This window comes from Myotis lucifugus, unplaced genomic scaffold (genome assembly GCF_000147115.1).
Source record: "Myotis lucifugus unplaced genomic scaffold, Myoluc2.0 scaffold_2255, whole genome shotgun sequence".
NCBI lineage: Eukaryota > Metazoa > Chordata > Mammalia > Chiroptera > Vespertilionidae > Myotis > Myotis lucifugus.
In genome coordinates this window covers 2,188-26,112 of record NW_005873303.1, presented here as the reverse complement: position 1 = coordinate 26,112, position 23,925 = coordinate 2,188, and the positions used below count along the sequence as shown (strand labels likewise).

At 55.0% G+C, this 23,925-nt stretch overlaps 1 protein-coding gene and 3 pseudogenes across 2 annotated transcripts; 2 read left to right on the top strand and 2 right to left on the bottom strand.

Moving 5' to 3' along the window:
- The first annotated feature begins 4,977 nt into the window (after positions 1–4,977).
- Positions 4,978–6,359, top strand: LOC102439319 (annotated as a pseudogene).
- On the bottom strand, positions 5,817–8,877 carry LOC111823006 (saoe class I histocompatibility antigen, A alpha chain-like). Of its 2 annotated transcripts, XM_023748995.1 has the most exons (7): positions 8,764–8,877; positions 8,363–8,677; positions 7,873–8,148; positions 7,009–7,284; positions 6,781–6,885; positions 6,349–6,381; positions 5,817–6,034 (listed from the first exon to the last, which is right to left on the bottom strand). In XM_023748995.1, exons 1-5 carry the CDS (start codon positions 8,834–8,836, stop codon positions 6,782–6,784), a joined length of 1,044 nt encoding a protein of 347 aa, XP_023604763.1. In that variant the 5' UTR covers positions 8,837–8,877; the 3' UTR covers positions 5,817–6,034; positions 6,349–6,381; position 6,781. The 2 variants fall into 2 exon arrangements, with proteins under 2 accessions (XP_023604763.1, XP_023604764.1); XM_023748996.1 differs by lacking the exon at positions 6,349–6,381.
- Positions 8,878–15,932: 7,055 nt separating this feature from the next.
- Positions 15,933–16,580, top strand: LOC102438712 (annotated as a pseudogene).
- A 3,818-nt stretch (positions 16,581–20,398) lies between these two features.
- On the bottom strand, positions 20,399–23,555 carry LOC102439001 (annotated as a pseudogene).
- Positions 23,556–23,925: the final 370 nt, after the last annotated feature.

The window sequence follows — 23,925 nt, the reverse complement described above, 5'->3', positions numbered from 1 at the left end:
GCTCACACACATGATCTCCCGGGTCCATGACACTTGGGGATGTAACAGAAGTGTTTTTTGTACTTCCCAGGTCATCCTATGGGGGTTTTTTTATCCTCCGTTTTTATTAAAGTCAGTTAAGAAATTAATGCAAGGGTTCCACAGACCACAGTTTGAAAAGGTTGTTCTGAATAAATCAGGGAGAGAATCCCAACTGGCCCCTGTCTTTCCCTCCTCTTCTTTTCCCAGAATCCCTCTCCATAAGGCGGAATCTGCGCCCCCAAACTGAGCTCACAGCATTTCCCCAGGGACCTTCTCGGAGAGACCTCACCCTGGAAATGTGACAGGGAGTGTCCTCAGCCTGGGCGGGAGGTGGAGGGACAGGCGTGTCCCCTCTGGGACAGGGAGCAGTTTGTGCCTGAAGACACCAGGCCCACAGACACCCGCTGTGGTGTCTACACCCCAGCTGAGTGTGCGCCTCTATACATAGCACCGTCCACACTGTCTAACGGGGTTTATCCATCTCATCAGCCAAATTAGAGGGTCAGCCGTGTAAAAAACATGCAGGTGTAAGAAGCAACCTACTGAAAACCCAGTTCCTACCTGATTTTCTCTGTAACTCGACAGAATCTCACAGAAACAGGAATGGAATAAACATACAGAAAATGGGTAAAACAGCTCTTCATTCTCCCATGTGTTTATCTTCCTTTAGAAAATAAACTCTCCACTCACCCAGGAGGGATGCTACCCAAGTCCAACATCAGACTGTTATGCCCAGATTTCAAGATTCCCAAGAAACCACATCAGGGAGCCAGCCAATCCGATGCAAAAGCATAAGAATCTGTATTTCAAGCTAGCTTGAGCTCCCATTCACCAGACCCATCGACACAACGGCAAACCGAGTGGCTGAGAGAGAGACCCCGCCTAGAGACGGGTTATAAAGGGGGGGGTTGGAGTAAGGGGAGGAGAAAGGACTGTGCTCTGCCGATTGGCCAGGCGCAAGTCGATGTCTTGTTCCTGGGTGTGGCTAGCAGAGTCTTAGACTTCCGGGAAGACGCTCCTTGCCAAGCACGTGGCCAAGGTAAGATGGAGGACGTAGCCCTTACCCTGGGGCAAGATGGAGGGCGTAGCCTTTACCCTGGGGCAAGGTGGAGGGCCTAGCCCTCACCCTTTCACAGACATGTGCCAATGGAAGGCGGGTATTGCTCATATCCACACTGAGATAAAATTTACATAACATCTTCAATATTCCTTTTAAAGAGAGGGAGAGGGAGAGAGAGAGAGAGAGACTTCTTTCAACAGCTGCACTGGTCAAAGGGAAACGTATTTCCTCAATAATTTCATGTAACTTTATTAACCTCCTTAGATTAGGAATTGACTTGAACATCTCCCAGGGCAGCATTTGTTTCACATTGATTGTTGTGGATTTTATATGATAAATGATATTGACGAAATGATTACCAAATAAGGATCATTATTGATGATGTCTACATATTTCTCATCTCAACTGTAATTTCAAAAACCCAGGAGTTCCAGGACCCCTCAGGAGCAGCAGGGAGGGGCTGACAGGGGAAAATAGGGCCCTAGAAGGAGGCAAGAGCAGGAAGAGCCTGAACACCCATCTCTCCACACTGCGGGGTCCTGTGTGCAGGGAGCCCTGGGCCTGTGGGACAATGACGGGGAGCATTGACCCTGTGCTGTCACACGGGGGGACACCCAGAGAATGAGACCAAAATTCACCCATGAAAACAGGAACAGGCATAATATCTACCAAAGCAAACAAACCACAAACACCCAGGAGATGCGGGCGGAGGGGGGGACCCAGGCCTGAGCCCAGACTGACCTGCCCCAGGAAGGCCTCGCTGTCCAGGGTCCAGGAGATGGGCTGCATTAGGACACGTGACAATGCCTGGGGGATGTGAGTCCCTGTGACCACAGGTCCTGGTGGGACAGGGCTCCACTGAGGGACAAGGTCAGAGGAGCAGAGAGGTGACCCGGCCAGGGAGTGACCACATCAAAGCTCACGATGCATTGAGCACTGACCAGGCACAGGCCCGGACACGCTAAGTCCTCACAGCCCCTCCCGTCCCCCCTGGAACAGGCTCAGCACTGCTAACACACAGGACCTGCCAAGTTCTCAGCGCTTCCATTCATTTCCTCTCAGACTTTAGGATCTTCTCCTTTAATGAACCCATCAACGCTTCATGGCAAGCAATGAACAAAGTCACATCAGAGTCTCATTTCAATTCGGGAGAAAGATCTTGTAGGTCAGAGCCCCAGGGAGTAAGGAGAGTGATGGGGAGGGCCCAGCCCACCTTTGCTGGATTTCTCAAGCTGCGTCCCCTCCACCAGGCCTCCAGCTGTGAGACTGAGATCAGGGCAGCTCCCAGGCAAGTGGCGACTTGGGGAGGAGATGACTCTGTTTGTGAGAGGAACCCCTTCCCCCTCCACATGGAGAGGCTCCTGCTGTGAGTCACCTGACCGCCTCTCTGGGACTCCCCATCGCTCAGCGCAGGCCCGGTCTCCTGTGTGTCCATGGAGACAGCACAGCGCATGCAGCTCCCAGAACCCGCCCCCCTCTGGGGACACAATGCCCGCCCTGGGTGCAGGACAGACCCACGAAGCCTTACCAGAGGAGGTGGCAGGAAGGACGAATCCAGGACTCAGACCCACAGAGCTGCTGGGAGATAGGCAGCCTCCTTTCCAGGCTCCTGGCTGCCCGACTGTCCCTCCTGGGATTAGCCAGTCCCTCCACCGGTGGCCCTGATGTGATCCGCCATTGCAGTGATGAGCCTGAGTCAGGGTCGGGGTCTAGGTAGGAATTGAGGGCGGGGCTGAGGGGACTGCAGAGGCTCCCGGGTCAAAGTATCATGGACATTGTGTCCACACGTCTACACACTCTGACAGCATCTCGAATGCTCTTCCTACTTGCCTTGTTTTTTCCTTCAGTTTGTGTTGGTTCCATATTATTTCCCCTCCAGATGTATCGGGGTGTCATGGACATGGAACATGGTGTAATGACTTGATATATGAGTATATTGTGAATTGATGACCACGATATGAGTCGTTAACATATCCATCCCATCACTGAGTCACCACTGATGTGGCTGTGAGAACTTTTAAGATCTACTCTTAGCAATTTTTTTTACTTCATTATTATTATTGACACGATTACAGATGTCCCCATTTTCCCTACCGTCACCCACCTCCTTCCAGCCTCCAGCCCCCATCCCCTCTGGCCATCACCACACTGTTGGCTATGACCATGGGCTATGATGTGTATATCCTTTGGCCAATCTCTTCACCTTCTTTCTCCAGTTCCCCCTCTTCCTTCCCCTCTGAGATCTGTCAGTCAGCTCCATGTATCCATACTCTGTTTGTATTTTATCAGTTTATTCAGTTCATTTACATAAAGTGACATCATATGGGATTTGTGTTTCTCTGCCTGGCTTATTTCATTTAGCATAATACTCTCCAGGTCCATCCATGGTGATTCAAAGGGTGAGGGTTTCTCTTAGCAAATTTCAAGTCTGCAATACGTATTGTTGAGTCTACTATAGTCCTCATTACTTAGGCTGTTTCCATGTCTTGGCCATCCTATATAATATAAAGCTAACATGCAAATCAACCAAACAGCAGAACTACTGGTCGCTATGACAGGCACTGGCCACCAGGGGGCAGGCGCTCAATGCAGGGGCTGCCCTCTGGTGGTCAGTGCGCTCCCACAGGGGAAGCTCCGCTAAGCCAGAAGTCGGGCTCACAGTTGGCAAGCACAGAGGCAGTGGTAGTGCCCTCTCCCACCTCCACAGCAGCGCTAAGGATGTCGGACTGCTGGCTTAGGCCCAGGGGGATCGGGCTAAGCCATTAGTCAGATATCCCCCAAGGGCTCCCAGACTGTGAAAGGGCGCAGGGCTGAGGGACCCCCCCCCCCAGCAAGTGCACGAATTTCATACACCAGGCCTCTACTTGTAAAAAATGCTGCAATGAACATGAGGGTGTAGTTAGCTCTTCAAGATATAATTTAATTTCTTTCAAGTATATACTCAAAAGTGGACTTGCTGGGTCATATGGTAGTTCTATTTTTAATGTTTCAAGGAACTTCCAAACTGTATTCCATAGTGGCTACACCAGCGTACTCCCATCAACAGCGCACAAGGGTTGCCTTTTCTCCACATCCTTGCCAGCACTTGTTGTTTGGGTATTTATTGATGATACTCATTCTGACAGGTGTGAGGTGATGTCTTGTTGTGGTTTTTACTTTATTTGCATTGTCTTCAAGATCAGTGATGTTGAGCAATAGGGTTTTGGTTACCAGAGGGAAGGGGGTGGGGATTGTAAAGGGTAAAAGTGGTGAAGATGATCTGACTTTGGGTGGTGGGCACACAATGCAACATACACATCATGGGTCATAGAAATGTACACTTGAAACCCATATGATCATATTAACCAACTAGAGGCCCAGTGCACGGGATTCATGCAAAGGGGGGAGCGGCCTTTGAAGATAAGACGGCTATGGGAGCGCCACTCGTCCTGGTCAGCCCAGCAGCTGTGGACCCATCAGCCGAGCGGCGCTTCCACTGTGTAGCACACTGACCACCAGGGGGCAGCTCCTGGTCATTGTGCATCATAGCGACTGGTCAACTGGTTGTCATGGTCATTCCGCTGTTCAGTCGCTGGGTTTTTATTATATAGAATGTCACTCCAATAAATTTAACTTTTAAACAATGAATGAAAGAAATGAACCTTGATTCAAGTTTTATAGATTGTCAGTACTTACCTGCTCATTGGGACGTTTACATAAAGAGAGGGCACAAGGAAATGAATGTGCCTCCCAACTCCCCTCTTCACTTTAAAGAAATTGAATCAAACTGCTATGATCGCCCGCCGCCTCTGTCGCAGCTCCTGCCTCGGCTTCCCCCTGCTCCTCGCCGCCAGGCCCCCAGAGTGTCCGCGGAGACTGCGCAGCGTGGGAGGCGGGATCCACACGAAATAAAGCAGAGTGAGCTATACAGAAAAACCTGATGAAATCACAAAAGATGAGTGGATGGAAAAGCTCAACAACTTACACGTGCAGCGAGCAGACATGAATCGTCTCATCACGAACTACCTAATCACAGACGGCTTTAAGGAAGCTGCAGAGAAGTTTCGAATGGAGTCCGGGATTGAGCCTAGTGTGGATCTAGAAACCCTTGATGAGCGGATCAAAATCCGTGAGATGATCCTAAAGGGGCAGATTCAGGAGGCAATCGCCTTGATCAACAGCCTCCACCCAGAACTGCTGGACACCAACCGCTACCTTTACTTCCACCTGCAGCAACAGCACCTGATGGAGCTGATCTGCCAGCGGGTGACCGGGAGACCGAGGCGGCGCTGGAGTTCCTGCAGACACAGCTGGCGGAGCAGGGGGAGGAGAGCAGGGAGTGCCTGACAGAGATGGAGCGCACGCTGGCCCTGCTGGCCTTCGATAATCCCGAGCACAGAATACACAGGAATCTGCAGAATCCTTGGTGCTTCCATTTATTTCCTCTGGGAAAATACTTAAATAAAGGATCTCCTTTAATTACCCGTAACCAGTCACGACAAGAATTAAAGAACCAGTTCAGCCCGGCTGTGCTGGCTCAGTGGGTTGAGCCTCGCCCCATCCCCCAAGAGGTCCTGGGTTCAATACCCAGTCAGGGCAGGTGCCTGGGTTGCAGGCTTGATCCCCGGTGGGGGCGTGCAGGCTGCAACAGATCAATGAGTCTCTCTCATCATTGATGTTTCTATCTCCCTCTCCCTCTCCCTTCCTCTCTGAAATCAATAAAAATATTTTTAAAAAAACCACAAAAAAAACCCAGGTCAATCCACAGTCTCATTTCAATATGGAGCAGGAAGTTGCAGCTCACAGCCCCAGGGAGTAAAGGCAGGGATGGGGAGGGTCCAGCCACGCCTCTGCTGACAGGAAAGTGTGGGGAGCAGGGCTGGGCCAGCCCCCCAATCAGAGGTTCTTGAGTCAGGAAGTGGAAGCGTGAACACATCTTCCATCACTCGGTCCCCACAAGGCAGCTGCCTCACGCTGTGGAGGACAAGCATCATGAACAGATTCAGGTCAGTGGCTGTAACTGGTGACATTCTCAGAGTCCACTTCATGCTCACAGTGTCCCTCTGACTCCCAGGTACCCTGTCCTTCCTTCTGCCCACCCCTCCCCACGGCAGGATCTCACAGCTGAGAGAGACACATCAGAGTCCTGGGCACTGTCACTGCCTGGGGGACACACAACAGAACGGGGTCTGATCCCCAGGGCAGGAGACTAGGAGGAACTATGGGGGGGGGGCATGGCTCCCATCTCCACTGTCACAGGGTCTCAGGGGTCACCCCCCCATACTCACTGGCAGCCTGAACGTAGCTCCCTCCTTCCCCACCTGCTGGAAGAAAACATCCTGTGAGAGACCAGGGAGGAGGCAGGGCCATGAGGTCCTAAAGGAAGCCCTAGTCCTGGGCCCCAGAGAAGTTTCCAGAACCCTGTAGACCCAGGGCAGGATCGGGAAACCTGAGGGAAATGCATGTGTGGGGACTGGACCCACTGCCCTCCTGGAGGTCTGGACACAGCAGGGACCTGCCCTCTGACCTGGGGCTGCTGCGAACGGGGTCCCCACCATCAGCTCCCACGGGCCTCACTAAAGAGTAAGTGTGAGCACAGAGAGCCCCACACTGGCCATCACACAATGGGGATAGTGCTTCCCATGAATGAGGTGGGACACACGTCTACCTGGGCTTGAACCCCCAGGGGGACAAGACACTCAGACCCCACCCATTCCCACCTTAGCGTCTCATCCCCCACATCACAGCTGCAGCCACAGCTCCCAGCAGAACCAGGACCCCGGCGATGCCCATGATGATGATGATGAAGGTGTGAGAAGGCGGCTCTGGGAGGAGAAGGGAAGGGAGGGTGAGGGCCCTGACCCCAGGCCTCAGCCCCGACCCCACTGAAGTCCCCCAGGGTCCCTGCTGCCCTGAGAAGAGGCTCTGTGCCCACGGCCCCTCCTCACCCCATCTCAGGACCAGGGGCTCGGGCAGCCCCTCGTGCTCCACATGACATGTGTATCTCTGCTCCTGTCCAGGGGGCACCCCCACGGCCGCCCACTTCTGGAAGGTCCCGTCCCCTGCAGGCCTGGTCTCCACCAGCTCCATGTCCTGGGTCTGGTCCTCCCCGTCACGCTGCCAGGTCAGGCTGATGTCCGCAGGGTAGAAGCCCAGCGCCCAGCACCTCAGGGTGACCTCACGCTCAGAGACGCGGTGGTGGGACACGTGTGCCTTTGGAGGGTCTGAGGGGAGGGGAGAAATTGCAGGAACTTTGCATCTGCCATGGGACACTCCAGCAGCACTCATGTGACCATCTTGAGCATGGACAGCACACCTGGGTGGGGGAGGGAGCACACAGCCCACACACCAGCCTGCACAGAGGCTCCTGGAAGGACCTCCTAGTCTTTAGAAAGTTCTAGAATCAAAGTGATGCAGCCCAGGGCAGGAGGCAGGTCTCTGAGGGGAGAAAAGGGATTTGTGGTCCCGACCTGAGTGGAGGCCACGTGACTCAGAAAAGCTGGGGTCAGGCCTCAGACACAGTGGGTGTGGGCAGTGCACAAGGCCTGAGAGAGAAGGTCCCCGTGGGTCCCAGAGCCCCTGCAGGGCCCATGGGTACCGCTGATGGGCTATTTCAGGGGGTCTCCCTGCACCCCAGGAGATCCTGCACCCCTAACTGTCCCTGAGAGGGGGGTCCCTCTGGTACCTGACCTGGAAATCCATTGGGCTCCCTCCCTGACCCAAGGAGGGGTGTCTGACACTGACACCCTGTCCTGTCTCCTTGTAGGAGCCCCAGCCCCGGGGAGAGGGGGCGGCCCCAGGGCCCCTGGTACCTGTGCGCTGCAGGGTCTCCTTCCCTTTGTCCAGGTCCATGAGCAGTGACTCCACACACCTGCCCTCCAGGTAGCTCCTCGCACGCTCTGCCACACCGGCAGCCTCCCACTTGCGCAGGGTGATCTGAGCCGCCATGTCGGTCGCGGTCCAGGAGGTCAGGTCCTCGTTCAGGGCGATGTAGTCGGCGCCGTCGTAGGCCCACTGCTCGTACCCGCGGAGGAGGCGCCCGTCGGGTCCCAGGTCGCAGCCATACATCCACTGGAGGGTGTGAGACCCTGACCCCGCCCCGCGGTCAGTCCAGCCCCGCCCGCCCCGCGGGGACTGAATCTAAAACTGAAAGTGAAATTGAGTCAAAGTCCCCGCGGGCTCCTCCCCGTGTTGGCCGGGTGGGTCCCGCCCCCTCGGGGTGACACTCGGACCCGGACCCTCGGGGCGACCCAGGCCCGTCCTTAGAGAGGGGGGTCGTGACGGCCCCGGCGCGCGGCTCACCGTCCTCGCTCTGATTGTAGTAGCGGAGGGTGTTCTGCAGGCTCACTCGGAAAATCTGTGCGGTTCCCTGTACGATCTTCATCTCCCGGTCCAAATAACCCGGGTACCCTGATCCACCCACGGCTGCTGTATCCACGGCGCCCGCGGCTCCGCCCTCGGACTCGCCGCGTCGCTGTCGACCCGCACGAACTGCGTGTCGTCCACGTAGCCGACGGCGAGGTACCGGGGCTCCCCGCGGCCGGGGCCGGGACACGCTGGTGTGGAAATACCCCAGGGAGTGGGGGCCTGGGGGGCGGACGGAGGGCAGGGCCGGGGCTGGACACGCGCCTTCCCGGCCCCGCGCCCCCGCCGGGTCCCCTCGCTCCTCCCCGAATCGCCGCCCCCTCCGACCCCGCACTCACCGGCCCAGCTGGGGGTCAGGACCAGCGCCCCCGAGAGCAGCAGGAGGAGGGTGGGGGGCCTCAGGACCCGCATCCTCGGCGTCGGGGGGACAGTGTGAGTCCAGGCGCTTCCGCGGAGGATTTATAACCAGGAGCCGCGGGGACGCTGATTGGCTGCTCAAGAAACCGCTCAGCCAATGGGAGTTAGAAGTGTGGATGCGTCACGAGTCTCCAGGAAGGAGGCGCAGACGCAGGTTGGGAGAGGAGAAGTGAAACCCAGGCGCTGGGGAGTCCCCCACACGGAGCTGCACCCCCAGACTCTGTCCCCTGCGGAGACCTGAGCGCAGGCCTGGGCCCTGGGCCTCGGCCCTGACCCTCCTCCTGCGCGGGGCGCCCGTCACACTGTCCCCGAGGCCTGGCCCAGGCGCTGTGCTGTTCAGGGACTTTCCAAGGTTTTGGTGTCACCATCTCTGTGAGGCCTCACACACAGGCAGGCGCCCAGATAAACTTGTGTGTGTGGTGACGTCATCATAGTGACCACTCGCGGAGTCACACAGGGTGAAACAGTTATTATCCATGTCGCATGCTCACTGCCTGTGAGATGGTAACAGAAGTCATGTTTTTATGAAAAACACCAGTTTCCCAAGTGAACAGGGAGGTGAGAGGAGGGGACCTGCTCCCCTGTTACATCCTTGCACGTCTCCCTGGAAGACGCTGGATTTTCATATTGGATTCTGAGTTTTATCTGTTATTGTGGCTGCAGCAGATTAAGAAATAGACGGCCTCACAGAAATGGGCCGGAGCAGTGTTGTTACTCACCTTTTCAGATAAGGGTGGATGGTCACCTGTGACAGTCACTACAACCACACAAGTGGTAGTTTTCGAAAAGGGCTTTGCAAAGTGAAACCTGAAACCATATTGACTATATTCTTCTAGTTTTTGATTTTTAAAAATATATATTTTTTAATTTCACAGAGGGAGAGAGAGATAGAAATATTTACGATGAGAAAGAATCACTGATCAGCTGCCTCCTACATGCCCACACTGGGGATGGAGCCCACAACCCAGGCATGTGCTCTGACAAAAAGTTGAACTGTGACCTGTTTCATAGATCAGTGTTCAACCACTGAGCCAGGCTGGCTTGGGAATATTGAATATTTCCTGTTCTGTTCTGTCACAGTCCCCAGGGCTGTCTTGCTGGGTGGCTCTTGTCCTCATGCAGGTTATGTAAAGTGATGCCTTGTATCTCTAAGTCCCAGAGACCTTCCCGTGCTGATGCATTGAATCACATCATCAAAGCTCTCAGGTGTTGCTGTTCCCACAGAGCCCCCTAGGAAAGCGTGTCAGGACTGGGAAGCGGTCTAGCTCACGCGGTGGGACACAGCTGTTCCCACATTCTGGTTTTCTCTTGGGAGCTGACGTTTTATCGAGACAACAGGACTCTCAGTTGGCACCTGCCAGGTGATATTTCCTGAAGGGAGAAGCTCATGTTCATTAATGAGAAAGTGTGAGCCAATTCACCAAATCTCAGCAATGCTAGTGTCTGTGTCATTCATTCTGGCACATAAACATGGGCCAGACCTGGTGTGGCTCAGTGGCTGAGCATTGACCTATGAACCAGGAGGCCAGGGTTCCATTCCCGGTGTGGGCACCTGCAGGGCTTCATATCCCCATTGGGGGGCGTGCAGGAGGCAGCCCATCAATGATTCTCTCCCATCATGGATGTTTCTCTCCCTCTCCCTTCCTCCTGAAATCAATAGAAATATATTTAAAAAAATTTTTTTTAAAACAGTTTGCTGGGAGCAGCTGTGGGAAGGAGGGTGAAGGGAGAGGGGAGAGTCGCGGGACCACCTGGGAAGGCCCCCAAGGTCCTGCGAGGTCCTGGCCGCCTGCGCGGTCACTGTGCCCGGGCCCGGTGGCTCCAGCGATGACCTGATGGGAATACGCGGGGCCCACGCGGCCGTGTCCGTGTGAAGAGGACGCGTGAGCAACCATGCTTGTGGGGCGCAGTGGGGGGGCGGAAGTACTCCCCTGGGGGCTCCTCCCTCAGGTGGCATGTGAGACGCGGCCCCCCTGACTCTGACGCGGGGTCCCCATCAAAGGAGGCTCCGGTCTGTGGGGGCCTTCCCTTCCCTCAGGAGTTTATAGGACGTGACGCGGGGCCACCTTCCCAGGGCTCAGCCCAGGTCCCCCCAGGCCCGAGCCCCGCTCCCGGCCCTGGACCCGAGGGACCCGGGAAGGAGCGCGCTTCCCACGCAGAGCCCGCACCTCCCAGTGCTTCTCTCCCTTCCGGATTCCCTGCGGGCTCCCTGTGCCACACGGGCCTCCCGCGGAGGAGCCCTGAGCAGCGTCACTGTGAATATCACAGCAACTGCCATCCACAGGTGAGATCGTCAATAGTCACGCCCAGCAGCCCAGGAACCCAGGGGCTCCACGACCCTTCAAATCAGCAGCCAGGGACACAGAGAGAGGACGCAGGAAGCAGGACATGGCAGGTCTGCCTCAGCCACGTGAGCGTCCCCTGAGGCGGGGACACAGAGAGCAGAAATGGAGGCAGCAGGTGGCAGTGATAACGGGGCCGCCGGCGTCAGGGTGCAGTGGGGGCCTCTGGTCTCAGGGGATCGCATGGGGAGGCCTTGCAGGGGAGAAGGTGCCGCAGGCCAGGGGGTGACTGCAGGAGACGCACTGTGGAGACACGGGCTTGGGCCAGGGTGACAGTGACCATGGCAGCGGGGATGGACCCCAAGATGGCAAAGCTCATGTTAAACCCCGAGTGTTGCCGGAACCGGTTTGGCTCAGTGGATAGAGCGTCGGCCTGCGGACTGAAAAGTCCCAGGTTCAATTCCGGTCAAGGGCATGTACCTGGGCTGCGGGCACATCCCCAGTGGGAGATGTGCAGGAGGCAGCCAGTCGATGTTTCTCTCTCATCGATGTTTCTGACTCTCTCTCTCTCTCTCTCCCTTCCTCTCTGTAAAAAATCAATAAAATATATTTTAAAAAAATAAACCCTGAGTGTGAGCAGAACCCCGTGTCTACATTTCAGTGATGAACTAGAAACCCAAGTGGCACCTCTATAGCTGGCATTGTCCACACTGTCTAACAGGTTTATCCATCCCATCCGCCAAATTAGAGGGTCAGCCGTGTAAAAAACATGCAGGTGTAAGAAGCAACTCACTGAAAACCCAGTTCCTGCCTGATTTTCTCTGTAACACGACAGAATCTCACAGAAATAGGAATGGAATAAACACACAGAAAATGGGTAAAACAGCTCTTCATTCTCCCATGTGTTTATCTTCCTCTAGAAAATAAACTCTCCACTCACCCAGGAGGGATGCTACCCAAGTCCAACATCAGACATGGGCCAATGGAAGGCGGGTATTGCTCATACCCACACTGAGATCAAATTTACATAACATCTTCAATATTCCTTTTAAAGAGAGAGAGAGAGAGAGAGAGAGAGAGAGAGAGAGAGAGAGAGACTTCTTTCAACAGCTGCACTGCTCAAAGGGAAACGTATTCCCTCAATAATTTCATGTACTTTATTAACCTCCTTAGATTAGGAATTGACTTGAACATCTCCCAGGGCAGCATTTGTTTCACATGGATTGTTGTGGATTTTATATGATAAATGGTATAGATGAAATGATTACCAAATAAGGATCATTATTGATGATGTCTACATATTTCTCATCTCAACTGTAATTTCAAGAACCCAGGAGTTCCAGGACCCCTCAGGAGCAGCAGGGAGGGGCTGACAGGGGAAAACAGGGCCCCAGAAGGAGGCAAGAGCAGGAGGAGCCTGAACACCCATCTCTTCACACTGCGGGGTCCCGGGTGCAGGGAGCCCTGGGCCTGTGGGACAATGACGGGGAACATTGACCCTGTGCTGTCACACGGGGGGACTCCCAGAAAATGAGACCAAAATTCACCCATGAAAACAGGAACAGGCATAATATCTACCAAAGCAAACAAACCACAAACACCCAGGAGATGCGGGCGGAGGGGGGGACCCAGGCCTGAGCCCAGACTGACCTGCCCCAGGAAGGCCTCGCTGTCCAGGGTCCAGGAGATGCGCTGCATTAGGACACGTGACAAGGCCTGGGGGATGTGAGTCCCTGTGACCACAGGTCCTGGTGGGACAGGGCTCCACTGAGGGACAAGGTCAGAGGAGCAGAGAGGTGACCCGGCCAGGGAGTGACCACATCAAAGCTCACGATGCATTGAGCACTGACCAGGCACAGGCCCTGGACATGCTAAGTCCTCACAACCCCTCCCGTCCCCCTGGCACAGGCTCAGCACTGCTAACACACGGGACCTGCAAAGTTCTCAGCACTTCCATTCATTTCCTCTCAAACTTTAGGATCTTTTCCTTTAATGAACCCATCAACGCTCCATGGCAAGCAATGAACAAAGTCACATCAGAGTCTCATTTCAATACGGGAGAGAGATCTTGTAGGTCAGAGCACCAGGGAGTAAGGAGAGTGATGGGGAGGGCCCAGCCCACCTTTGCTGGATTTCTCAAGCTGAGTCCCCTCCACCAGGCCTCCAGCTGGGACTGAGAGCAGGGCAGCTCCCAGGCAAGTGGCGACTTGATGAGGTGATGACTCTGTACGTGAGAGAACCCCCTACCCCCTCCACATGGAGAGGCTCCTGCTCTGAGTCACCTGACCGCCTCTCTGGGACTCCCCATCGCTCAGCGCAGGCCCCATCTCCTGTGTGTCCATGGAGACAGCACAGCGCATGCGGCTCCCAGAACCCGCCCCCCTCTGGGGACACAATGCCCGCCCAGTGTGCAGGGCCGACCCACAAAGCCTTCCCGAAGGAGGCGGCAGGAAGGACCAATCCAGGACTCAGAACCACAGAGCTGCTGGGAGATATGCAGCCTCCTTTCCAGGCTCCCGGCCGCCGGACTGTCTCTCCTGGGGCCGACCAGTCCCTCCATCCGTGGCCCTGACGCGATCCGCCATGGCCTGCCGGGGTGGCCCTGGCAGCAATGAGCCTGAGTCAGGGTCGGGGTCTAGGTAGGAATTGAGGGCGGCGCTGAGGGGGCTGCAGGGGATCCCGGGTCAAGTTATCATGGACATTGTGTTCACAGGTCTACACACTCTGACAGCGTCTCGGATGCTCTTCCTACTTGCCTTGTTTTTTCCTTTGGTTTGTGTTGGTTCCATATTATTTCCCCTCCAGATTTATCGGGGTGTCATGGACATGGAACATGGTGTAATGACTTGATATATGAATATATTGTGAATTGATGACCACGATGTGAGTCGTTAACATATCCATCCCATCACTTAGTCACCACTGGTGTGGCTGTGAGAGCTTTAATGATCTACTCTTAGCAATTTGTTTTACTTCATTATTATTATTGACACTATTACAGATGTCCCCCTTTTCCCTATCTTTACCCACCTCCTTCCAGCCTCCAGCCCCCATTCCCTCTGGCCATCACCACACTGTTGTCTATGACCATGGGCTATGATGTGTATATATCCTTTGGCTAATCTCTTCACCTTCTTCCTCATCTTCCTTCCCCTCTGAGATCTGTCAGTCTGTTCCATGTATCCATACCTTTGTTTGTATTTTATCAGTTTATTCAGTTCATTTACATAAGTGACATCATATGGGATTTGTGTTTCTCTGCCTGGCTTGTTTCATTTAGCATAATACTCTCCAGGTCCATCCATGCTGATTCAAAGTGTGAGGGTTTCTCTTAGCAAATTTCAAATCTACAATACATACTGTTGAGTCTACTATAGTCCTCATTACTTAGGCTGTTTCCATGTCTTGGCCATCCTATATAATAAAAAGCTAATATGCAAATCAACCAAACAGCAGAACTGCTGGTCTCAATGACAGGCACTGGCCACCAGGGGGCAGACGCTCAATGCAGGGGCTGCCCTCCTGTGGTCAGTGCGCTCCCACAGGGGGAGTGCCTCTAAGTCAGAAGTCAGGCTCACAGCTGGCAAGCACAGTGGCGGTGGTAGTACCCTCTCCCACCTCCACAGCAGTGCTAAGGCTGTCGGACTGCTGGCTTAGGCCCAGGGGGAGCAGGCCTAAGCCATTAGTCAGATATCCCCCAAGTGCTTCCAGACTGTGAAAGGGCGCAGGGCTGAAGAACCCCCTCCCCCCAAGTGCACGAATTTCGTACACCAGGCCTCTACTTGTAAATAATGCTGCAATGAACATGAGGGTGTAGATAGCTCTTCAAGATATAATTTAATTTCTTTCAAGTATATACTCAAAAGTAGACTGGCTGGTCATATGGTAGTTACTATTTTTAATGTTTCAAGGACCTTCCAAACTGTGTTCCATGGTGGCTACACCAATGTACTCCCATCAACAGTGCACAAGGGTTGCCTTTTCTCCACATCCTTGCCAGCACTTGTTGTTTGGGTATTTATTGATGATACCCATTCTGACAGGTGTGAGGTGATGTCTTGTTGTGGTTTTTACTTTATTTGCATTGTCTTCATGATCAGTGATGTTGAGCAATAGGGTTTTGGTTACCAGAGAGAAGGGGGTGGGGATTGTAAAGGGTAAAAGCGGTGAAGATGATCTGACTATAGGTGGTGGGCACATAAGGCAACATACACATCATGGGTCATAGAAATGTACACTTGAAACCCATATGATCATATTAACCAACTAGAGGCCCAGTGCACGTGATTCATGCACTGGGGTGGGAGTGGGGGCGGAGGGAGGAGTGGCCTTTGGAGATAAGACCGCTATGGGAGCGCCACTCATCCTGGTCAGCCCAGCAGCTGTGGACCCATCAGCCGAGTGGCGCTCCCACTATGCAGCACACTGACCACCAGGGGGCAGCTCCTGGTCATTGTTCGTCATAGCGACTGGTCAACTGGTTGTTCTGGTCATTCCACCGTTCAGTCGCTGGGTTTTTATTATATAGAATGTTACTCCTATAAATTTAACTTTTAAACAATGAATGAGAGAAATGAACCTTGATTCAAGTTTTATAGATTGTGAGTACTTACCTGCTCATTGGGACGTTTACATACAGAGAGGGCACAAGGAAATGAATGTGCCTCCCAACTCCCCTCTTCACTTTAAAGAAATTGAATCAAACTGCTATGATCGCCCGCCGCCTCTGTTGCAGCCCCTGCCTGCGCTTCCCCCTGCTCCTCGCCGCCAGGCCCCCAGAGCGGCTGCGGAGACTGTGCAGTGCGGGAGGCGGGATCCACACGAAATAAAGCAGAATGAGCTATACAGAAAATCCTGATGAAATCACAAAAGATGAGTGGATGGAAAAGCTCAACAACTTACACGTGCAGCGAGCAGACATGAATCGCCTCATCATGAACTACCTAGTCGCAGGGGGCTTTAAGGAAGCTGCAGAGAAGTTTCGAATGGAGTCCGGGATTGAGCCTAGTGTGGATCTAGAAACCCTTGATGAGCGGATCAAAATCCGTGAGATGATCCTAAAGGGGCAGATTCAGGAGGCAATCGCCTTGATCAACAGCCTCCACCCAGAACTGCTGGACACCAACCGCTACCTTTACTTCCACCTGCAGCAACAGCACCTGATGGAGCTGATCTGCCAGCAGGAGACCCAGGCGGAGCTGGAGTTCGCGCAGATGCAGCTGGCGGGGCAGGGGGAGGAGAGCAGGGAGTGCCTGACAGAGATGGAGCGCACGCTGGCCCTGCTGGCCTTCGATAATCCCGAGGACTCGCCCTTTGGAGATCTTCTGAATATGATGCAGAGGCAGAAGGTGTGGAGCGAAGTGAACCAGGCTGTCCTGGATTATGAGAACCGGGAGTTAACACCCAAACGGGCCAAGTTACTGAAATTGCTCCTTTGGGCTCAGAATGAGAAGTAAAGTACCCCAAAATGACAGATCTCAGCAAAGGCGTCATCGACGAGCCCAAGTAGACCTGTGTGGGGACCCTGTGTGTCATCACACGGACTCGCTGGAATGTGCGGCTTGGCTGGGAGATTTTTGCTGCAGTAGAGACTCTTGTCCCCCCTTTACTTTTGGGGAGCCCAGCACCTTTTTTTTAAAGGAATAATGGCCCTTTTGAGCGCTGGAAAGCTTACAGTGAATGACACCTTGTCTTCGGAAGCCTGGTGCCGACCGCATGTGGCACATCCTGAAGGTAGTGGCAGTGGCCCCTGGCGCTTGAGGTGTCCTGCTCCTGAAGGGTTCCCTGGCCACTGCACTGTCCTGTTACGGACACCAGTGAACCTCCCGGCCTCCCAGAGTCTACGGGAAGCACTGGTCATTGTCCTGCTTTCTGAGAGCTTGTGGGCAGACGACACGCCTTCTTCATTCTCCCGTCTCCGCGTACATGTTGCCCTTTCACCTGGCCTTTGTTTTTTCATGACAGAGACTATATAAACTTGTAAACCCTAACTCAAAGACTTCTTGTGTGTGAGGGCAGCGAGTTTGGTTTGTTTTTCCTTCGGTCTGGATTGTGTGGTTTTGGGGGACACGTGTGTGTGACAGGTGGGCTGTGTGTTTCTTAACTTTTCAAATATATATTTTGGTGCTGTCTGTGGAATAAAAAAACACACACACAAAAACAAAATGCTATGATCATGGCGCTGGAGTAGGAGCTCCTCCGTTCCCTAACCATGTAAACATACATCGTTTTTATTTTTATTATTCAATTCCAGTTCAAGATTATATTGGTTTCTGGTGTATTTCATAGTGGTTAGACATTTGTATAATTGAACTAGGGACCCCCCTGAAAAGTCTGGTCCCCACCTGGCAGCACCCATAGTTATTAACAATCTTATTGACTATTTCCCCTATGCATGTAATCATATTTTAATTAAAATACTGTGATCCTCCATGTCGTAGTCAATAAATTATTGACAGTATCATTTGTGGTGACATGTAATGCTACATGGTGGGAAGTATTGATGATTGAGTTCCACAGTGTGAGTGGCTAGTATTCTCTCTTCTTTCAATGGAATTCTTGCCTTGTGATCCAATGGAGACCACTCTGTCTACTGTCAGAATGAGAGTTTTCCCTCTAGAAAGCAGTCTCCTTTTCCCTCAGAGTCCACATCAAAGACCCCCAAGAATGCCCGGAGAATGACGTATGGGGACAAGGGTCCCGGAGGCCACGAAGCCAGACTAGAGGGCGGAGGATTCATAGAGTTCTCCTCGGTATTTTCTCAGGCTCCACATAAAGGAACTGGACGCTGAAACCATGACGTTGTTCACGCCTGTAACAAACAAAAACACCCCCCTGCACGTCACAGACCAATCTTGGGCGAAGAAGGAAGGCAGGGAAGTCAGTTGTAATCTGGGGGACGTACGTCTTTCTCAGTCTGTCCTGCGACTGCCCGGCCTGCCTGGGCATTGACTCTCTTCAGACTCGAGAAGAAATGAGCCACCGTCCTGAGGACCTGCCTCCATCCTGCCCTCCCTACACTGTGTTGGGCAGGAATTCCGGTCGCTGCCGGGATGCAGGAAAAGGAGTTACGGTTTCTTGCCAATATTTGTTTGGGGACTTGATGGAGTCAACCACTTTCTCTATAAAACTCCTACACTGTCCACAAGAGTAAGAAACGCATTCTGTGAAGTAATAAAAGGTCACAATGCATCGGGAAAACGTTCCCTTCTATCAAGGGGCCGTGTGGAGTCACTAATTGGATTGGAGGCCCGTGGTCCCTTCACTCCTGTCCAGGTAGAGTTGCCAACAGGTACCCCTCCGTGTCCCTTGAGAAGAAACTCTCAGGTTCCATTTCCATCTGTGTGTTTCCACACCGACTGCTTCATCCTGATTTCCTTACCCTCCAATGGAACTGCTTCCCTTATCTTATCGGTCTCTGCTCAGGAATGTACAGGTGTCCCATGGGGCAGAGTGACTTCCCCTAAATTGCAAGATATGTGAGATCCGTGTGACCTCATTAAGTCGTCTCCTTTTATTATTTCATTCAATAGGGGAAGTGGGACAGCTGGCATCTTGACTAACTTTCCGGGCTGTGACAGCCCATGTGGGGCACCGCAGTAGGATGCATTGGGGGGTACAGTAGGATTGCCCAACCAGTGAAAGGGAGCCATCATTTAAGTTGGGTGGTTTGAGGAAGGGAAGGGCTGAAAATCCCTTTCTGGAGAACAAGTACATTCTCACCAACATGGGTAGGGGTTCTTTTCTCTACACTTTTGCCAACAGGAGTCTCGCCGTTCGGTTCATCTGTCCTTCTGAGCCTTTCACTCTCTCCCTCGTCCTGTGTGTGATCTCTTGTCATACTGTTGGTGACGCTCAGCCTCTGACTCTCCCCTGACATCCCATCCTGCTCTCAAGTCTCTAGGTGCAGGGAGTGCGGCCAATGCATTTGTCAGCATATTTGAAACAACTTACTTTCCCACCAGGAATATCTGAGAGAGAACGAGTCCACATTCTTGTGAACAATTGATTTTGTCTGACTTTGTCATTCTCAATGCTGGGAGGGGTGCAGCAATATCACATTATGGCGGAATTTCAGTTTCGCCTCTGACTAAAACTGTTGGGCAATTTTCCTAACTGTACGGGCCATGTAACCATCCTCAAAGGAAGATGCACTGGACATGGTTCATGAGTGAGTGGGACTCTGGTCATGGGCCAGCATCTTCAATTACTGGGACACTGTTGTTATGAATGGATCTGAGAAAGTGTCTGGTCTTTGCCCCTGGCTCCTGGCACTGAGCTCCTACAACCCTGGGCATCTCCTGAGTGACAAGAGTCTCAGGGACGCTGATGAGATGGCTCTTGGCTGAGAGGCGTGGAGGCTTCAGGGTGGGGGCTGGTCCCCAGAAAGACCAAGCTGATCAGAGGGTTGGAACGCCCAGGCCCTAGGAGGAGGCAAGAGCAGGAGGAGCCTGAAAATGCATCTCTCCACACCACAGTCCCGTGTGCAGGGACCCCTGGGCCTGCGACAAAAATGAGCCCTGATCCTGTGAGACGGGGACACCCAGAGAATTAAATCAAAACTCCTACACAAACACAGTTACAGGCATCATATCCACAAAAGCAAAGAAACAACCAACACCCAGAAGATAGGTTCTGAGGGCCAGACCCAGACCTGAGCCTAGGATGAAGAGGGTCCTGGAGATGCGCTGCATTAGAAGTGACAAGACCTGGGGGATGTGAGTCCCTGTGACCACAGGTCCTAGTGGGAAAGGGTTCCACTGAGGGACAAGGTCAGAGGAGCAGAGAGGTGACCCGGCCAAGGAGTGGCCACGTCAAAGCCCACGATGCACTGAGCACCACCTGGGCACAGGCACCGACCTCACTCCGGTCTCACAGCCCCTCCATCCCCCCTGCAAAGAGCACAGAATACACAGGAATCTGCAGAATCCTTGGTGCTTCCATTTATTTCATCTGAGAAAATACTTAATTGAAGGATCTCCTTTAATTACCCGTCACCAGTCATGGCAAGAATTAAAAAACCAGGTCAGCCCGGCTGTGGTGGCTCACTGGGTTGAGTGTTGCCCCATGGACCAAGAGGTCCTGGGTTGGATTCCCAGTCAGGGCACGTGCCTGGGTTGCAGGCTTGATCCCCGGTGGGGGCGGGCAGGAGGCAACCGATCAATGAGTCTCTCTCATCATTGATGTTTCTATCTCTCTCTCCCTCTCCCTTCCTCTCTGAAGTCAATAAAAATATTTTTTAAAAAACAACAACAACAACAACAAAAAATCCGGGTCAATCCACAGTCTCATTTCAATATGGAGCAGGAAGTTGCAGCTCACAGCCCCAGGAGTAAAGGCAGGGATGAGGAGGGCCCAGGCCCGCCTCTTCTGACAGGAAAGCATGGGGAGCAGGGCTGGGCCAGCCCCCCAATCAGAGGTTCTTGAGTCAGGAAGTGGAAGCGTGAACACGTCTTCCATCACTTGGTCCCCACAAGGCAGCTGCCTCACGCTGTGGAGGACAAGCATCATGAACAGATTCAGGTCAGTGGCTGTAACTGGTGACATTCTCAGAGTCCACTTCATGCTCACAGTGTCCCTCACACTCCCCAGCACCCAGTCCTCCCCTCTGCCCATTCCTCCCCACGGCAGGGTCTCACCTCTAGAAGCCGAGAGAGACACATCAGAGCCCTGGGCACTGTCACTGCCTGAGGGGGACACATAACAGGATGAGGTCAGAGCCCCAAGGCAGGAGACTAGGAGGAACTATGGGCAGGAGGGGGGGGCATGGCTCCCGTCTGCACTGTCACAGGGTCTCAGGGGTCACCCCCCCCATACTCACTGGCAGCCTGAGCGTAGCTCCCTCCTTTCCCACCTGCGGGAAGAAAACATCCCCTGAGAGACCAGGGAGGAGGCAGGGCCATGAGGTCCTAAAGGAAGCCCTAGTCCTGGGCCCCAGAGAAGTTTCCAGAACCCTGTAGACCCAGGGCAAGATTAGGAAACCTGAGGGAAATACATGTGTGGGTACTGGACCCACCGCCCTCCTGGAGTTCTGTGCTCAGCAAGGACCTGCCCTCTGACATGGGGCTGCTGGAACGGGGTCCCCACCACCAGCATCAACAGGTGATAAGTGGGTCCCTATTTTTCCATGGGCCTCAGTAAAGAGTAAGTGTGAGCACAGAGAGCCCCACACTGGCCATCACACTGTGGGGATAGTGCTTCCCATGAATGAGGCGGGACACACGTCTACCTGGGCTTGAACCCCCAGGGGGACAAGACACTCAGACCCCACCCCTGCCCACCTGAGCGCCTCCTCCCCCACATCACAGCTACAGCCACAGCTCCCCAGCATAACCAGGACCCCCGGCGATGCCCACGATGATGATGATGATGAAGACGGTGTGAGAAGGCGGCTCTGGGAGGAGAAGGGAAGGGAGGGTGAGGGCCCTGACCCCAGGCCTCAGCCCCGACCCCACTAAGGTTCCCCAGGGTCCCTGCTGCCCTGAGAAGAGGCTCTGTGCCCACGGCCCCTCCTCACCCCATCTCAGGGTCAGGGGCTCGGGCAGCCCCTCGTGCTCCACATGACATGTGTATCTCTGCTCCTCTCCAGGGGGCACCCCCACGGCCGCCCACTTCTGGAAGGTCCCGTCCCCCGCAGGCCTGGTCTCCACCAGCTCCATGTCCTGGGTCTGGTCCTCCCCGTCACGCTGCCAGGTCAGGCTGATGTCCGCAGGGTAGAAGCCCAGCGCCCAGCACCTCAGGGTGACCTCACGCTCAGAGACGCGGTGGTGGGTCACGTGTGCCTTTGGAGGGTCTGAGGGGAGGGGAGAAATTGCAGGAACTTTGCATCTGCCATGGGACACTCCAGCAACGCTCATGTGACCATCTTGAGCGTGGACAGCACACCTGGGTGGGGGAGGGAGCACACAGCCCACACACCAGCCTGCACAGAGGCTCCTGGAAGGACCTCCTAGTCTTTAGAAAGTTCTAGAATCAAAGTGATGCAGCCCAGGGCAGGAGGCAGGTCTCTGAGGGGAGAAAAGGGATTTGTGGTCCCGACCTGAGTGGAGGCCACGTGACTCAGAAATGCTGAGGTCAGGCCTCAGACACAGTGGGTGTGGGCAGTGCACAAGGCCTGAGAGAGAAGGTCCCCGTGGGTCCCAGAGCCCCTGCAGGGCCCTTGGGTACCGCTGATGGGCTATTTCAGGGGGTCTCCCTGCACCCCAGGAGAGCCTGCACCCCTAACTGTCCCTGAGAGGAGGGGGGGGCCCTCTGGTACCTGACCTGGACATCCAGGGGGCTCCCTCCCTGACCCAAGGAGGGGTGTCTGACACTGACCCCCTGTCCTGTCTCCTTGTAGGAGCCCCAGCCCCTGGGAGAGGGGGCGGCCCCAGGGCCCCTGGTACCTGCGCGCTGCAGGGTCTCCTTCCCTTTGTCCAGGTCCATGAGCAGCGACTCCACACACAGGCCCTCCAGGTAGCTCCTCATATGCTTTGCCCAACCCTCCGCCTCCCACTTGCGCCGGGTGATCTGAGCTGCCATGTCGGCTGCGGTCCAGGAGGTCAGGTCCTCGTTCAGGGCCATGTAGTCCGCGCCATCGTAGGCGTATTGCTCGTACCCGCGGAGGAGGCGCCTGTCGGGTCCCAGGTCGCAGCCAACCATCCTCTGGAAGGTGTGAGACCCTGACCCCGCCGGGCGGTCAGCACAGACCCGCGGTCAGCCCCGCCCCGTCCGCCCCTCGGTCAGCCCCGCCCCGCGGGGACTGAATCTAAAACTGAAAGTGAAATCCGGTCGAAGTCCCGGGTGCTCCTCCCGGGTGGGGGCCGGGCGGGTCCCGCCCCCTCGGGATGACGCTCGGACCCGGACCCTCGGGGCGACCCCGGCCCGTCCGTGGGGAGGGGGGTGGTGACGGCCCCGGCGCGCGGCTCACCGTCCTCGCTCTGGTTGTAGTAGCCGCGCAGGTTCTGCAGGTTCATTCGGTAAGCCTGTGCGGCGGCCTTGAACTTCTGCGTCTGCCGGTCCCAAAACCCCGGGTACACCTGCTCCACCCACGGCTGCTGCATCCACGGCGCCCGCGGCTCCGCCCTCGGACTCGCCGCGTCGCTGTCGAACCGCAGGAACTGCGTGTCGTCCATGTAGCCGACGGCGAGGAAGCGGGGCTCCCCGCGGCCGGGCCGGGACACGCTGGTGTAGAAATACCTCTGGGAGTGGGGGCCTGGGGGGCGGACGGAGGGCAGGGCCGGGGCTGGACACGCGCCTTCCGGGCACCGCGCCCCCGCCGGGTCCCCTCGCTCCTCCCCGCACCGCCGCCCCCTCCGCCCCCGCACTCACCCGCCCAGCTGGGGGTCAGGACCAGCGCCCCCGAGAGCAGCAGGAGGAGGGTGGGGGGCCTCAGGACCCGCATCCTCGGCGTCGCGGGAACCATCTGAGTCCGGGCGCTTCCGCGGAGGAGTTATATCCAGGAGTCGCGGGGACGCTGATTGGCTGCTCTGGACACCGCTCAGCCAATAGGAGTGAGTCGTGTCCTCGCGTCACGAGTATCCAGGAAGGAGGCGCGGACACAGGTTGGGAGAGGAGAAGTGAAACCCAGGTGCTGGGGAGTCCCCCACACGGAGCTGCACCCACAGACTCTGTCCCCTGCGGAGCCCTGAGCGCAGGCCTGGGCCCTGGGCCTCGGCCCTGACCCTCCTCCTGCGCGGGGCGCCCGTCACACTGTCCCCGCGGCCTGGCCCAGGCGCTGTGCTGTTCAGGGACTTTCCAAGATGTTGGTGTCACCATCTCTGTGTGGCCTCACACACAGGCAGGCGCCCGGATAACCTTGTG